General features: G+C 32.3%; 1 protein-coding gene across 1 annotated transcript; it reads left to right on the forward strand.

Moving 5' to 3' along the window:
- Positions 1-2,192: 2,192 nt before the first annotated feature.
- Positions 2,193-17,715, forward strand: LOC127718222 (transcription factor Sp4-like). Its single transcript, XM_052224197.1, has 7 exons — positions 2,193-2,350; positions 2,459-4,142; positions 6,624-6,819; positions 7,536-7,628; positions 9,741-9,841; positions 10,593-10,712; positions 14,589-17,715. Exons 1-7 carry the CDS (start codon positions 2,288-2,290, stop codon positions 14,726-14,728), a joined length of 2,397 nt encoding a protein of 798 aa, XP_052080157.1. The 5' UTR covers positions 2,193-2,287; the 3' UTR covers positions 14,729-17,715.
- Positions 17,716-17,932: the final 217 nt, after the last annotated feature.

A 17,932-nucleotide genomic window follows, 5' to 3' on the forward strand; every position in this document is an offset into this window, starting at 1 on the left:
TATTAACTATTCCCTATGCTTACGTATACATGAGGGTGTGGATATAGGGGTTTACAGAATAGAGAATAATGGGCAAAAAGTATAAAGAATAGAGAATAATGGACAAAAAGTATACAGAATAGAGAATAATGAGGTGCTAAAATATAAAGAATAGAGAATAATGAGGTGCTAAAATATAAAGAATAGAGAATAATGGACAAACAGTATAAAGAATAGAGAAAAATGAGGTGCTAAAATATAAAGAATAGAGAATAATGGACAAAAAGTATAAACAATAGAGAATAATGGGCAAAAAGTATAGAGAAAAGAGAAAAATGACCTAGAAAATAAAAGAAAACAGAAATGAGGACCCCATCCAGACCCTCCTACAAACAGCCAGATGCGGATCCAGGATTTTGAAAGAGGCAAATGTGACAACATTAGGAGTGGAAAAAGTAATAGGTCTATGCATTTGCCATATATGTAGCTCCATAAGAGGGCCCGGCTTACCTGCCCCTATCTAAATCCGAGTCTAACAGCTTTTATGACCGTTTAAACAACCAGTGCATGTAGATTTAACGCCAATAATAGGGTCCACATGTACGTTCACAGTATAGTCGTATGAAAAATTATCGCATTCTTGCTGAGACTACTATGATGAGGTGGATTCATGGGGCAGGGGGATCCCCCTTATGGAGCTACAAATTATGGTAAATGCATGGACTTTTTATATGTCCCACAGTGACTCCTAACGTTGCCTAGTTTGCCCCCATTTCAAAATGATTCCTATATCTGCATCTGCTGTGTAGCCTCTGATGCTATATATATTACTGGTCAGATCAGTGGTACAAGTAACCTAGTGTATATATATAAGGAACTCTATGTGAATAGTACCTATTTGGGGAGGCAGTAACCTTTTCCTTGATTGTGCACCGTTGATATATTATTTTCGTCTGTACGGTTTATTTTCTTTTGATCAGTGTGTCCGATCGCGAACATGTCATATGTTTGTTGTCTTATCATATATATTTCCTAAATCCCCTTTTCAAAATTTCAAAGTTTATCACAATGCTGCCATTCCACGGGTGCTTTGGGTATGGACCACCCTTTTTTCAGTTGTTTTTTTTTGGGGGGGGGAATTGTTTATGGTATTTTAAACTATTTGTTCTTTATCATTTTAACTTATTTATGTGTCCTTTCCCTTATCCATACGATATTACAATAACAGATGTTTTTATATGCTGCACTTCTGACCTCATTTTTTGGTGTAAAATTTTAACACAAAAAGGGCAAAAGAAAAGGGGGTCCATGTCCCAAGGCTCCCAAGAACTACAAACACACACATTTTTTAACCCTGCTCGCCTGTCCGTATCGTAATTGTGATTCCCATAAATAATAAAAACTATTGATACCATGATACGCTTCCGTAATATGTGGGCAAGGATTTGTAACTTAAAGTTTGTTTACTATACAAATTCTTAATGTGGGCGACTCCACTTCGATTTAAATCGTCCGCATTCCATGGGCGGATCCAGGGGGATAAAGCAGGGAGCAGAAGTCCCGCCCTGTACAAGAAAAGGGAAATTGATGTCCATCATGTTTTTGTGTCCGATTTATTCAGATGAACAAAAAAAAATCTCTAAAGAAACAGAAACAACTTTATACCAAAAAAATGTTATAATAAAAAAATCCATAAAAAACATAAAAAAAAACTATTCAATAAACATGTTGACTGACGAAGATGTCAGTATTCGTGTATTTTGAAATAGCGAAATGGACTTGATATATCAAATTAGATATTTAAAATAAACATTGGTTATTCATATTTATCGTTTATACTAGCTTTTTTACAAAAACAAGTCTAATTCCCCCCTTATGTACCTCTACACTGATGAAAATTACAGTTCCTTTGATGTTGTCGATAAAGTAGACATTAACACGTGCCCCTTACAACGCCTAGCTGTCAATCAAAGCTCTCATACCACGCCAGACACCTGTTTACAATCTATTGTATTGATTATTTAATCCGATATAAAAAGTAGTTCTACTGACGAACGTCTAATAATTAACAAATAAGACATTTAAATATCTTTGAAAATGAAGAAAAATGTTAAATAATTGAAAAGTATGAATTTCTATTGAAAAGAAAAGAATGAAACTGCCAAAATCACAACGCGTCTTAATATACAAATATAGTCGGCTTGGAAGGAAGCCACAGTACAGGGGCACCTTGCTTTCTTTGTTGACTGCCCATTTTTTGTTTGTAAAAAATTGTGTATTTGCTATTTTAAGGATATAAACTGTCTTAATGACCTCGACAGCATCTAAGAAAAATAACCAGGAGTATGTTGTTCCAGGTGGAGCAACGCAAGTAAGTGAAAATTAATTTTTTAGTCAAATTTCGGTTAATGTTGACGAAAAAACTTCGCGGTGGCCATTGTGATGCACACCCCTAATCTGTGACCCCGCCTCGTTTCAGGAAACACAGCCATCCCCTTTGGCTCTCCTAGCAGCAACATGCAGTAAGATTGGAGCTCCCCCACATAATCAAGAGGAGGGACAGAGTCAAAATGGTACTCAACAGCAGGTTCGAGTCATTGGGGCTAACGGAAATGGGAGTGGCGATGTTGTTGTTCCCAGCTGGGTACAGCTTCCGGCCGGTGCCGTCGTCGATTCGAGTGGTAAACAAACTTTTGGAATTCCCCTTTCATCACTGGGCGGAGGTCAATTCGTTCAACAGTCTGTGAACTCAAATCAACCACAGATAATAGCGACAGCAGGCCCTGGGGGAAATCTGACATACAATGTCGTACAGCCGTTTCAAACAGTCAACGTTGACGGCCAGGAAGCAATTCTTATTCCGTCTACAGTGGCATCTGGTAATAACGGTCAGATAATTGCAGGAAACCAACAACAGCAACAAACTTTGTTTGCCACACCTTCAGGGCAAATAATTCGTGCGGGTGCACAAGGGATACCAAATTTAGGCAATGTTTTAAATTTAGGTGGAAATATTGTTAACTTGGGAAATGTTCAAGGAATGCCTGGCGTCAGACAAAATATACTACAGGCCTTACAAGTGCAACAGCCCCAAAATCAATTTCAAGTGGCAAATGTTCCAAACTTCATACAGATACCAATGTCAACTGCTAACGGCCAAACAGTCATGCAAACAGTCCAAATTCCAGTTCAGGGTATTCCCGTATCAGCTTTTCAACAGCAACATCTGGGGCAACAGTTCACTACGTCAGATGGAGGCATGACAACACAAGCAGGACAAGCACAGACGTCTGTTTCTTCAGCAACAACGAGTGCACAATCAATACAAATTCAACAGCAACAACAACCACAATATATAGAAATCCAAGCTAACCCAAATATCGCTTCAGTAACAAGAGCTCCATCAGAAGTGGATACTAAACCCTCAACTCCACAACAGACTGCAACTGTGGTAAATTCACAACCAGCAAACCAACAACATCAACAAATTTTACAAGCTGTTCAGCAGAATATCTCTGGACAAACAATATTGACACCAGGGCAAAATTTGACACCAAATATTTTATCACAGCTGCCCTCACTTGTTCTAAATACAGCAACTGGGCAGCTTATACCAGTCTCCAATGGTAATAGTGGGCAAAGCTTCATTTTGGGTTCAGCGACGCAAGCAAATGGTTCAACAACAAACACTGTTTCTGTTGCATCTTCACAACAACAATCCAACGTTCAAAATATAATGACGCCCCAACAATTTGCTACAATTCAAATGCCCAACCAGTCTGTTGGAGGAGTTCAGTTAAACGGACAGAACCAAGTTATCAATCCATGGCTTTCTGCTTTAAATGTTGCTAATATTCGTCAACAAGGAGTTCAGACAATACAAGTTCCAAATTTACAAGCTTTGCAGAATATGCAAAATTTTCAAACTGTGCAGAACAGTGGTATCCAAGGTTTTCAGTTGACTCCTCAAGGACAGTTAATTGCAACTGGCTCAAATTTTCCACAGAATTTAGGCACTGTCACTTTGACACCACAAGGAACTTTAGCTATGTCATCACAGACAAACCAACAGCAAACCAGTCCTCAGTCCTTCCCTGCAACTGTTACCAACATCAATCTACAGCAAGCTGGGAATCAACAAGTGAATGCTTCACAACTGATAGGTAAGATATTGACATGAATAGTGTTTTTGCCAATAGACTTTTTTCATATAAGGGGTCAACCATTTAACTTCAAGAGGGGGTTATGGTTTTTTGTCAGAGTCTGAAATTTTTCTAGTTTTTCGACGCTGTCAATAAAATAAATTTTTTCAAAATTTAACACTATGGATTCTGAATATTTTTTTTTGTCATCTGCTTGACCACAATATTTTTTTTCATCAAATTGGGGCTCAGAATATTTTTTTAGGATAACATTTTAACCAAAACGTATAGTACAAAAACATTAGGAAAAAGAAAAATTACTTTTAAAGTTTTATTTGTACATTGTTTATCATGTATATATTTGACTGTAAATAGAAATTTGATTCCATGCACATAAGGCATTGTAACATCAGTGTCTGGCACATTATGCTCAGTACATGTATGTTGATGGAGTGCAGAACTATAAACATGATAAATAAAGAAAAAGAAGACAAGTTGATTCACCTTTGCCAATTGTAGACTTGGTCTTCACTGCACAAAATGAAGGTGATACATTTGAAACAGTTGTTTTAATCAATTTTATTGAAAAATATATAACTACTGGGTAATTATATCCAAATTTTTTTTTTAGCTTATAAAAAAGAACAAATGTAATATAAAGTTATGAAATACTTACAGATTCACACATTTACATTTGTAATCACAGATATTGAAGCACATTCAAAAAAGATTAAAAAAATTACTTGTTGAAACATTAAGAGGCTTTGTACATGTTGTACAGTCAGGGATATAACTCTATAGGGTTATTACAGAAAAATAACATACATTTGTTATTATGGTCTGAAAAATCAAAGAACTGTGATAACATATGTATGTTACACGTTGCAAAGGGACAATACACATTAGTTTAGTTAAAATGTATGCAAGTTCTATTGATATTACTATTGTCTTTATGTATACTTAACTATAGAAAGATATAACAGTTCATAGTTTGACAATTTTGCATAGTATACCTATGTTATTACAGAAAAAATATGCCTGTAATAACTAAAGGGTGTTATCACAGCTTCTCTATATCACTCCAAAGCATTTGCTGAGACATACATCATGCTTAATTACAATGTATTTTAATTTATTGTAAGAAATAATGACCAGAGCATGTAATGAGGTTCTGCACAAGCTTCCCAGTAATTCCCCAGTGTCTCATATAATAAGTTACATTCCTTTAATAACTAAGCCTTGTTATTACAGCTAAGTTTATCCCTTAAAAGCCTTGTCTCATTGATTTACCATGGTTAATCAAAAATGTATTAATTTAATTTAAAAATTAGTTATCAAGGCTATGCATTTAGTTTCTGCCAAAGTCATGAAAGTCTCAAGAGTTCCCTTGAGCCCACTATAAATTAAAATATTTTTCATTTATTTTACAAATAACAAACATATGTTATTACAGATTTAGAAAATTTAAGGAATAAAGAGTAGATAACTCATGAAAATATCTGTAATAACAACGCAAGTTATTTTCTGTAATAACCCTATAGAGTTATATCTCTGACTGTTGTAATTTTATATGCATACCGGTTAATAATTTTTCACACTTACTTAAACTATTCACACATTACATTTGTACTCACAGATATTGAAGCACATTCAAAAAAGATTTAAAAAATTACTTGTTGAAACATTAAGAAGCTTTGTAATTTTATATGCATACCGGTTAATAATTTTTCACATTTACTTAAACTTTGAATATTGTTGAGGTAATTTGAATGATGCCAATACTATATGAATTCATCATTTTAACTGTTTTGAAAATTTCATAACAATTTCTTTATTGAATTTTCTTATGTGTGTAATTTTCTGCTTGTTGTATTTCAATGTATGTTATGAGGGCCTCAGGGAAGATTAGTTTTATAGCTAACTGTGTAACCCTCTTTAGATAAAGAATTATTATTATTATGCTTGCTCTTCATTGGCAATGAAAATGTATGGTAAGGGAAATAACTCTTACAAATGGATCTTTAATTTCAGGGCCAATTATGGAATTGGCAAACAGACGTTGAGAAAATGTAGGGTGGACTGTTTGATACATACATGTAAACACTTATAGTACATGTACTTGTCAGAAAAAGTACAACTTTTGTACATTCAAATTAATCAGTGCTTTTAAAAGCTTTTGTCATTCTAAATGTTCTTTTATGAGAATGAGTGTACAACTGAGAAAAGGCAAAATTCACATGATACATGAATTTTTGAACAAGAAAGCCATGGCTGATCCAGGGTGGGGGGGAGGTTTGGAACCCATTTTTTTTTGACGATCAATTTATCAGATTTTTTTTTTTACATTAGACATGTTCAGGATGTTGGAGAATGTTTAATTCTTTAAAGAAAGTTGTTTCAATAAGTCTAAATATTAATATATGTATACATATCACTTCTACATGTGACAAGTTTAGCAAAAATAGTGTATGAACATGTATGAGAATTGATATACATTTTTAGGTCAGCCAACTACAATACAACAAGATCCCAATGACCCAACCAAATGGCAGATTGTTCCTACCACACAGACAAACCAGGTTACCTCCCTTAGCCCACCATTCAAAGGAGAACAAATTATACAAGACAGTGGGACACCTGGCAGAAGGCTAAGAAGAGTAGCTTGTACCTGTCCGAACTGTAAAGACAATGAAGGAAGGTAAGTTGTAAGCTTTATAGAAATAAGAAGATCATATGGTATGTTTGCCAATGAGACAACATATGCATTCTACCAGAGACTAAATGACGTAGAAGTTTAAGCAACTATAAATCACTGAAAGGCCTTCAACAATGAGCATTACCCATACCGCATCTGTTAAGCTATAAAAGGCCCAGACATGATAAAGTTAAAACAGCTCAAAGAGAAAATAAAGGTCTGATTTATGTACAAAACAACAAACCAAAAACAAATATGATTTACAGCAACACACGACAACAAGTAGATTACATGCTCCTAACTTGGGACAGGCACATACAGTTTGTTCATATGAAATCTGTAGACATATTTAGTGTAAACAATATTTTATTTTAGAAATAAATAAATAAATATGTACATCAATACAATACATGGATTGGAAAACAAGTGACAAGTCACTTATACTGATTACAAATTCCTCTCCTTAGACATACTTAGAGCAACGTTTGTTTTTTAAATTGGATGTGAATTAAAGTGCAATTATATTGCATCACAAATATTCCAAATTCTTGTTTTTGTGGCTTTTTAAGAAAATGAAGTACTTTTTTCTTTTCCATTGAAGACCTGTTGGTGACCTTCTGCTGTTGTCTGTTCTATGGTCGGGTTGTTGTCTCTTTGACACATTCCCCATTTCCATTCTCAATTTTATGATAAATGTACATTTGTATTTTTCTTTTCAGGACGGGTGAAAACAAAAAGAAACAGCATATTTGTCACATACCAGGCTGTAACAAAGTTTATGGAAAGACGTCACATCTTAGAGCTCATTTACGGTAATTTGTAATGGTGTACATTTTTAAAGAAGTGTGCATGTTGAAATGATAATTTTGTTTATGATAGGATCAATATATACCTTTACCAGTACTTTTTGTAATTTCTGATAAAAAAATTATCCAAACAGTTTGAAAATATTCAGGAATTGAAAGCAAAAATAGCTTTGATATATGCTATAAAATGAATGTGGGAGGGTAGGAAAGAGTGTCTGGAACATACTTTGGTGGGGGGGGGGGGGGAGATTGCATGAAATGCATTCAAAATCCTTATGGTAATGACTTGATATCTATATCTTCCAAGGTATATAGCCACTGGACGTTAAGCAACCAACAATCAATCAATCAATCCAAGGTATATCACTACCTTTTATAGTTCAAAGAAAATAGTACAGTGAAGTGATCAGTCTGTAGATCCTATCCAGTCAATGTCATGCAATTTATTAATGATATAATATACAGTGTTCCAGCTTGAATCTCAGGGCAGAAGGGTGCTAGTTGTCTGAAAGGGCACTTTAGCGTTATAACCCAGATTTTAAGGGCAATGTTGGACTGTGTATAAATTACCTTGAATATTGCTAGGCTCAGCTGGAGAACATTAGTTGTATTTAAACCATATTCAGAAATTAATGTGTTCTTGATGTTGGTTCCAGTAAGAATTTTTTTCCATCAAATTATCATACCATGAAGCAAAGCATATCATTTTGATGTTAATCTAAACAAACTTGTACATTTGGTATGGAAAATAATCATCAGAAATTTCAAGGTTTTATAACTTATACCAAAATAAACAAGTAGTTTTGAAAGATGGAGTTATACATGCAAAATTGAATGTTGAATGTACTTAAATTATCTACATTTAAATTATTTGTTCAAACATATAGTATATATGTTATTGAGAGTTATTTATTATCATTTGAATTGTTACAAAAAATTATTTTTAAGTGCACACCAAAGTGCTCCTCAGTAAGGAGTTTTATAAATATAACAGGTGAGACAGGAGATAATCATATTTTATATTGATGCAATTATATATTGCAGAAGGTATAAACAGTTACTTTTTTCTCCATCATTGTTAAAAATAACTTTGTTGAGTGCTCCTATGTCAGGAGGATTATAAAATACAAGAAGTATTAAAAACAGGAAGTGAATCTTGTTATGTTCAAAGTACAAATTTCTTTGATTCCTCTTTAAATTTCATACTCATGGTTATGAAACAAAACATTTTTTACCAATTAAGTCAAAACTATGTATGCCTTTAAAATTGTTTAAGATTTTATTTTTTATGTTATGCCTACTGAGATAATTTTTTTCAGGTGTACATGCTGTACATAAACATTACAAATGGATAACATGTGGACATTTCATTCTGTATTAAATATCTAGTATTTGTTCAATTATCTTAAATCCACTAATTAGCAGTAAACAATCATTAACAAAGGTGATAAAACTGCCAAAGCACTAGGTATTTAACTTAATCCCATTGTCAGTTAATTAGTGTTACACAATCAGGTAACAATTTTACCGGAAACGCTGGTAGGCATGAAATTTGAAAATTTTATTTTTTTGAAAAGGCAGAGGGGTGCATTCTTTTACTTTGGAGGGCAGAAGGGCGGGGGTAAGGGCACCAAGGGCGGGCCGCCCTTCTATTTAGGGCAGGCGGGAACACTGATATACTTAGATATTCAAGTTACAATATGATGTGTATTTGAATTACAGTACTTGTCCAGAACACTTCTTTTTAATTAAAAATTACAAGAGTAATGCAAAGCATATGAATCTGTTATAAAATAGGTCTACTACAAATGTACAATCATGAACAAAGGAAGATAACTCCAATTCAAATTTAAAATTACAATTCTATGTCACAAAATTTGAAAATGAAAGCAATCTTTACCCTAACATGCTCATAACAGTTTGATTAGTTATTTTGCATGCAATGTACACCAAATAGGCATATAACCTTAAATGACACACAAATTATGTCTAAAAATAAACATTTCCTATGATTGTCTGTACTATAATTATTTACAATTTACAATAGCCTGAAACAATAAACAACTTTTAACTGATTTTACTGATCAAAGAAGGTAATAATCCAATTATCATTTTCAGTTGGCATACAGGAGAAAGACCTTTTGTTTGTAACTGGTTATTCTGCAATAAAAGATTTACACGTTCTGATGAATTACAGCGACATAGAAGAACACACACAGGTTTGTATTGACATTATGGATAGTTTACAATTTTGTTTATGTTCCTTTCTGTAAGAGGTTTGGGTAATTGGTAACATTTCATTTTCACTTAGAATTTATATGCAAAATAAGACTGAGTATATGTATATGTATATACATCATGTACACACATGCATGACATGCAGCTTGAAAAGACACGAAACACCATGTAACGATTCCTCATGATTTGACAGTTAACCTTAGATACTAAGAATACCTGTGGTGTGCCACTCTGAACACCACTGATAAAGTTCAATAATCTTCACAAGATAAAAGTTATATAAACTTCTGCCATAAAAATATAAACAATTATTATGATTACAGATTATAAACAGGTTGTTGACAAGATATATTATTCACAAATCAATAAAAGCATGGCACAATCCAAAATGGAAAAAAAATGTACTGGGTTAAACTAGTATTTGGCAAGCTGGCAAATGTTCATGTTAGGCATGTCTCTTTAAATTTTTCTGCAGGAACATTTATCATCTATTTGCTAAATTAAACTCTGCAAAGATACCAGGCTTACAATTTTGTACGCCAGATGCTTATTTCGTCTACAAAAGACTCATCAGTGATGCTGGAATAGAAAAAGTTAAAAGCCAAATCAGGTACGTAGTTGAAGAGCAAATGTTTCCAATAGACCCAAGTGGAGTATTTGAGCAGTACAAACATTTAATTTAACTTGTTACTACATTTAATTAACTATAATATGGATTTGTATGTATTTCAGGAGAGAAAAGGTTTGAATGTAAGGAATGCCATAAGAGATTTATGAGAAGTGATCATCTGTCAAAACACAGAAAAACACATTTTAACAACAGAGGTACGAAAGGTGCTGCTATAGATAGTGGTAAGTCTCAGTACAATGAATTTAAAAATACCTTTGAAAGTAAACTACTGAGGTGTGGTTCAAAAGTTTATTGATTGCGTTGCTAAAGGGAAACCACAAATTTAAATGTTCAACGGAATATTAATTTTATATAGGATTATATATATTAATTTTATATAGGATTATATGCAAAATTTTACTAAACTACTAAATTACATGTAAATATCCATCAAAATACAATTTTTCCTCAATCTACGAAAAATTAGTACTCACAAAAAAACGATCCACAGTATCTGATAATTACAGATCAGTGTTTGTGATGGTAACTTTGACTTTTGCCACTTTTTTGCACAAGAATATAGGAGTTTCCATTGTCAGTAGTTGATTGCAAAATGTCTTACAAATAAATGCTACAGAAAAGAATTAATTTGACTTTTTAAAACATCTGTCACTCAATTGGATGCTTCAGAACCAGTTTTGAAAATAAAAGAATGATACAAACATGTAAACTTTGTATTCAAAATATTCTTGTGAAAGCAATTCAGTAATGACCCAGTTGTAAACTTTGCTAAATGATTCATATTTTAAAGGATAGTAAGTTTTTCAGCAATAAAAGTGTTTGTGTCAAATTAGTTGTACAAGTTGTAGGAGAGGTCATTAACTTATTATTCAATATCTTTTAATGGAATTTATTTTCTTAATCTTGCATATTTAATTTTTTTTTTGAAAAACTCCCATTTGTCAATAAATAATTATGTCATATATAATGAAATCAATCAATTTGTTGAAATTTTTATACTTGCTGTGAACATTTATTTTTAATGAGAATTAAATTGTTATAAAGCAAATAGGGCCAAAATAATAAATAGGTTTGATTCCCCACACCCTGACCGACTGGGAAAAAAGCCCCTGACTCAAATTTTTTTTTGTCTTTTTTTGCATCTGACCAAAAACTGATTTCTGCAAATAGCAATCTGGATTTGACTTCTTTCTTAATGCGTATTTGTGACCTATCGGAACTACTCACATGGATATTTCTAGCATTCCACAGGGTCCGGTATTAGGATCCTTTCCAAAACCTACATTTTTCTCAATTTTGGGAGCAAAATTCAAAAACGATCTCAAAATTCATTTTTGTCGAGCCTGCAACTTTTGTCCCTAAAGCGAGACATAGCGATCCTACATTCCGTCAGCGGCGTCCACATAAATTCACTCTGTGGTTAAAGTTTTTGGAATTTTATTAACTTTCTTAAACTACCGTAGAAAGGCTTGTATAGTCCGCGGTTTTATTCTCCAAAATTGGACCTTCCAGACGGGGTGCGGACTATAGAGTACAATAAGCAAGAAATAAGAGAAAAATTTCAATTTCGCGGTCGAGGTGGTTTGTTTACGTTACACCATCTTTGTTATTTCTATTGTAGAGGGCGCTCTTATCATTTTTCAAACTAATAATTTTAACTCATCCATATTAATAAGTTATTTCTATTCAATATCAAATTAATACTGATAAATATAAAAACTAAACCTTTCATTACAAATTTCTCGTTTCTTTTCAATGCATTGGTTGAAATAAACTGGTATCTGCTCGATTGAAACGATACAAACATAGTGAAAAAGACAACCGTAAACCAGGTTAGAATTTGTAAACTACAAAACGAAATCGGTTATTGTTCGTTCCGTTTTGGTGTTTCATACTGACTAATATGGTTTGTATTAGCTTAAGACCCTTCAAACATTAATGTGATAGATATATTAAAGACTGTTTTACAAAAGGATGGAACTGTTTTACTTTCAAAGTCATATTATAGTGATATCTGTTATGTACGGATTTCGACTCTCACCGGTTAATTTCTTCTTTTACACGTGCTTTTTAAACTTCCTGTTTAAACATACACAAGTTTCTAAATTGTTTTTTAAGTGAATTAAACTTATTTTAACAATCATGAAGCGTTCTAGAATCATTAACAAGTTTCAGCTTCTGTTTGATGATGGAAAACAGGTTTTTCCAAGAAAATACCGCAAACGACCGCACAGGATTTGAAATTACCGGAGTTTCATTAGACCTTTTCTAACAGTTACAAAAAGTTTTTTTACCTAAAATTTCGTGGGGAGAAGGGGGTGCGGACTATGTAGCACTGCGAACTATACAAGCCTTTCTACGGTATCCTGGATTTCTACCAAACTTGGATAGAAACTTGTTTATGATCATAAGATAGTATCCAGAAGTAAATTTTGTAAAAAAAAAATCCTGTTTATCTGTATTTACTTATAAATGGACTTAGTTTTTCTGCCAGTTAACATTACATTCACTCTGTGGTTAAAGTTTTAAAAATTTTAATTACTTTCTTAAACTATCCTGGATTTGTACCAAACTTGGACAGAAGCTTGTTTATGATAAAAAGCTAGTATCTAGAAGGAAATTTTGTAAAAATTTATTTCCTGTTTCTCCGTATATTACTTATAAATGGACTTAGTTTTTCTTCCAGTTAACATTACATACAGTCTGCAGTTAAAAATTTTAAAACATTTATTAGATTCATAAACCATCCCGGATTTTTACCAAACTTGGACAGAAGCTTCTTACAATCAAAAGATAGTATCTAGAGGAAAATTTTTAATAATTTTTTTCCCCTATCACACTGAAAACATAGACAACAGCAAAAGTAGGCGAGACACTGGGTTCTGCGGAACCCTTACGAATTTTCATCTTTATTATTTATGACCGATGTTCATTTTGTTCAACCGTGAGCTTTATGCCGAAAATCGCCGACAAGTAATGAGTAAATCCGAGTAAAAACACATCTGACTGACAAAACAGCATTATAACAAACAATGGCTGCTATAAACAGGAAAGACAATTACAATACCTCATCATATTCTGGGAGTGGATAAGGCTAATTCCAGGTTTGCCGATCAACTACAATAAATAAATAAAAATTCACGTGATGAAATACAGGTATAAAATATAAACTCTAGAATCAAAAACCAAAAGATATATGACAAAGAAAGAAGAAACAGGAAATGTTTTATGCAGAAACTCAAAGTTAATTTTAGTTCACAAATTTTCATGTCAAAATTCAATAAAATGTGACACTTTTCTTTATCACTAAAAATGTTGATATTCATGATATTAGATGTTTTTATTATGTAAACATATAACAAAAGATCTAAGAGGTAATTTTTTCTCAATTTTAAAAGACCAGTAAAAATCAGGAAGAGCAAGTGAATTTAGAAAAGTGTTAGACTGCTTGACCAGTTAACATACATCTTATTCCTATCCCTGAATTAATTATTATATTAACTGTTACTGTCTTTGAAAATAAAAAAGGCTGTTAACTTTTATCACGTGCCCTTTAAGAACTACGATATTTTGATACTACTATAAACTTGATCTCCTTATTTTATATTGAGTGCCTTGTTGTCAAGTTTAAAAACAAAAAGAACAGAAAATAAAATTATGAATAGCAATCATGTAGTTTCTTACTTTATTTTCACAAAAAAGATAATTTTTAATGAACTAAACACAATAAAACTCACAAAGGGTATATTTGTTGTTTTCCCAATTTCATTGAAAATCGCATATAAAAAAAAAATCCCAAAACTGGCCAGGGTTCTCAAAATACCCAGAAAAACCCATGGTAAAGGTGGACACAGAGCTTAATGAATGGCATCAGTACAAACAAAGTAGTACCCTGAGTGAAGTAGCCAATTTTTCACCCACTATGGTCTATGTGTCTAACAAAAAAAAAAAAAGCACCTTACCTACCTACCAAAACATTTAAAAAAAAACCAAAAAAAACACTTACCTACCCACCAGCAAAAATCTTGGTAGGAGTGTGGGGAAACAAAGATTCTTGTAATTGCAGCCTAATCCATTATTTATTATCTCCCTTGCAGTGGAAGTTCCAGAAGGAGTAGATATGGAAGGGGAAGAACAATCAGAAGAAAATAATACAAGCATAGAAGAACATGAGACTGTTTTAGTGGAAAGTGAAGAAGGCACAGTGACTGTTCTAGTACAATCTCAAACAGGTTGAGAATATTTTCATATTCTGGGTCAAATATCTTAATTAAGATGGCACAGTGACTTGTCTTGCTCTGCAGCAGAATTGCAACGAACAGTTCATATTCTGTGCGGTGAAATGAAAGTCACAATGACTGTTCAATTCACAGTTGTCTAGCGTGACATGGTCGTTATCTGTAAAATATGACAGATGTGTGGAAACAGTTGTTGCAGAAAACAAATTTTTGCCTGATTAAAGATCATTTCATACAGTGCAAGAAAGGAGTACATGAGATACCATGCGTAGAAGTGAAGAAGAACTGAATAGAATAATAATGCCATATTTTGCCATTTGATATTGAAATTATGTAGTAATAGTAGACAAAAATGCTTCTAATGTGTACATTTGAACTTTATTTTCTTTAATGAGATTATGTTTAGAAGGCAATAGGGAGAAAAATATGGTCTGAGGTCATTTCTATTCCTGAAATTCAGTAAATAGAATTTTTTAGTAATGCATTTGAGTCTACTGCTACTTTTTTGACACAAAAAACATTTTCATTTGTAAGCTTAAATAGGTTTTCTTAAAAGAAAACCTGTTTCATAAATGTTTGTGGTTTTGGAAAAAAAGGCTTCTTCTAATGTAACACCTGAGTTAAAAAAAATGAGATACTGCTTTCAAAATAAATGGATGAAAAATATGATGCAATGTCTTTTATAATTCTGAAATCAAGTAAATTGACAAAATTGTGTTATCTCCCTTTGATCACAAATTTTGTTTTGTTTACAAAAATTTAATTTCAAAAAGTTGATATTTTTTTTTACAATAAACTCAACAAGCAGAAAGTTAAGCATTCCCGAATAATTATTAGAAAGTTGACATTTTTAGATGATACGTTGACAAACTTCAATATTAATGAATTAATTTTTTCATAATTTGTCACATTGTACAAAAAATACTTGGATGGAGAGTTGTCTCATTGGCACTCATACCACATCTTCTTATATCTATAGACATTTGAAATTCAACTGCTCTGTGACAGGTGGTTTATTCTGTGATACATCTATGATGTACTTTTATAAGGAGGAATTGTCATAGTATTGTTGGAAGTTCTGAAATGAATAGATTGTATAAAATTAAATGTATAATAAATAACACATATTTTTATGAGCTGAATCATGTGAATGGAAATTAATTATGTACATTTTTTTTTACATGTTTGATTATTTTTTAAAATGTAAAAATATTTTTTTTGTGAATCCATTTTGAGGAAGATGATGAAACCAGTAGATACACTGCATTTAAAAATACCATTGAACTATTATTGTCTTAATATTTGGTTGTACTTTTCAATACTTGTTCAAAAGGTACACTTCAGCTCACATTGATTCTATCCAAATTCACCTGCCCATCATGGACAGGCCACTAGATATTAATCTCTGACCTTGTGAAATATTGAATATTATACAAATGCTCAACTCATTTTTTCTAAGTTATCATGGTTATTGTTAGTTAAAAAAATTCTTATGATGAATTATAGAAATTGCATGTCAATCTATATATATAAATGGCTTGTGGACCATCTCTCTCGTTATGGATTGATTGATTGACTCTTGACTATGTTATGGTGGCCAGTCTGTATTGGTGGAGGAAGCTGTGATACCTGGAGAGAACCATCGACTTGGGCAGGAAAATTTGCAATCCAAGTCTTTTAAGATTGACATCAAATAAACCTTTACACAAGCGGAGTTTGAACTAACAAAATTAGTGATCACTGTATATGAACTACTTTGACCAATAAGCTGCTGTCTCACCCCCTCCCTTGGACAATTATAAACGACAAAGTCCACATTAAGTGTAAGATAGAAATACTTGCATTGTTCATATGTTCTACATTTATCCAGCTTTTTGCATAAGGCTCAACAGATCATCTTTTTCAGCCATATACTACAAAAACTAGCGACCAAAGAAAAAATCTGGTTACTCTGTACTACAAATGTATATACCATTTAATGACACAAAAAAAAACAGTGTTTAAGGAAGTTCGCTACTCAGTTTCAAAATAACAAGCTTTCCATAACACTAGTATATATTGATAGGGGATAAATAAAGGAACCAAAAAAAGCCAAAAAAATATATAGGTCAATGTGCTTGTTTTCGAGATATTAGCCATTGAAATTTTTGCGGGAAAATGTTCTCTCTTGATTTTTCATAGCTTTATCATTGACAAGTTTAAGTTCTCAAAAACTATTAAAAAATAACAAAGATGTTATAAGACTTTAACAAATGGCTTATAATTATACATGTAAAAGATTTATAAAAAGAAAAATGGGGGTCAATGGGCAAAATTTTTTATGGCATTCAAATGGATAAAACCAGAGGATTCCAAAAATCTGACAAAAATCCCAAAACATGACAAGTGAACATCCTAAAATACAATAGTTAATGGCTTAATTTATTGGCATAAATGAAAGAATTGAAGTTTTCTGTACATCACAGTCTATCAAAACATAAACATTTTCTCTTAGAAAAAGTTATTGTGTCAATGTATTTATATAAAAGAAATTCCCACCTGATGTATTTTTAGAACAGAAATCCCCACCTGATGTTGTTATTGAAATTTATTTTAATGGTTGAAGTAATGTAAGAGTTTACCCCTATCATATTCGAAGTACTTTGTTTTACTTTGAAGGTGGCACTGCATTTGTTTTATGTTATAAATATCTGCCTTCTCCAGAAAAAAACAATTTTGCCTAAAAATTAAATTTAATTGTAAGTTACACATTTTGAAAAATGAAACTATCAAGAAACCCATATAGGAATCCCAGTCTTCAGAAGTTACCCTTAAAGGAGATGTTTTTAGTAGGGAATTAGAAAACCAGCTAATCATTGTTTCCTGTGAAAAAAATTTTGTATGAATTTTCAATATTTTCAAAAATTCTGAATGTATCATACGATATTGATTAACTGATGTTTATTGTGTAAACAAACAATGACTTTGACTATAAATTGTCATTTTTTAAAGCCAAGAAAACTATTTATATTTAAATATTAATGGTAAAAGGTTATTTTTTAACTGAATTGTTGGAGACATCCTCTCTCCTGACATGGAGAAAAATTTACGCTGAGAAAGGTTTTCAAAGTTTTTAATGAAATGTGTGGATGTTTTCAATTTGTAAACTGTTCATACATATGTAACATTTCAAAAGAAAAACACAATATTTTGAAATATTACAA

Source organism: Mytilus californianus, unplaced genomic scaffold, assembly GCF_021869535.1.
Source record: "Mytilus californianus isolate M0D057914Y unplaced genomic scaffold, xbMytCali1.0.p SCAF_10, whole genome shotgun sequence".
NCBI lineage: Eukaryota > Metazoa > Mollusca > Bivalvia > Mytilida > Mytilidae > Mytilus > Mytilus californianus.

What these genes read in the sequence shown, in the direction of transcription:
- LOC127718222 (XM_052224197.1), top strand. Translation starts at nt 2,288, where the DNA reads ATGACCTCGACAGCATCTAAGAAAAATAACCAGGAGTATGTTGTTCCA. An exon ending in GAATGCTTCACAACTGATAG is followed by an intron (nt 4,143 to 6,623) that starts GTAAGATATTGA and finishes ATACATTTTTAG; the next exon opens with GTCAGCCAACTACAATACAA. An exon ending in CATCTTAGAGCTCATTTACG is followed by an intron (nt 7,629 to 9,740) that starts GTAATTTGTAAT and finishes TATCATTTTCAG; the next exon opens with TTGGCATACAGGAGAAAGAC.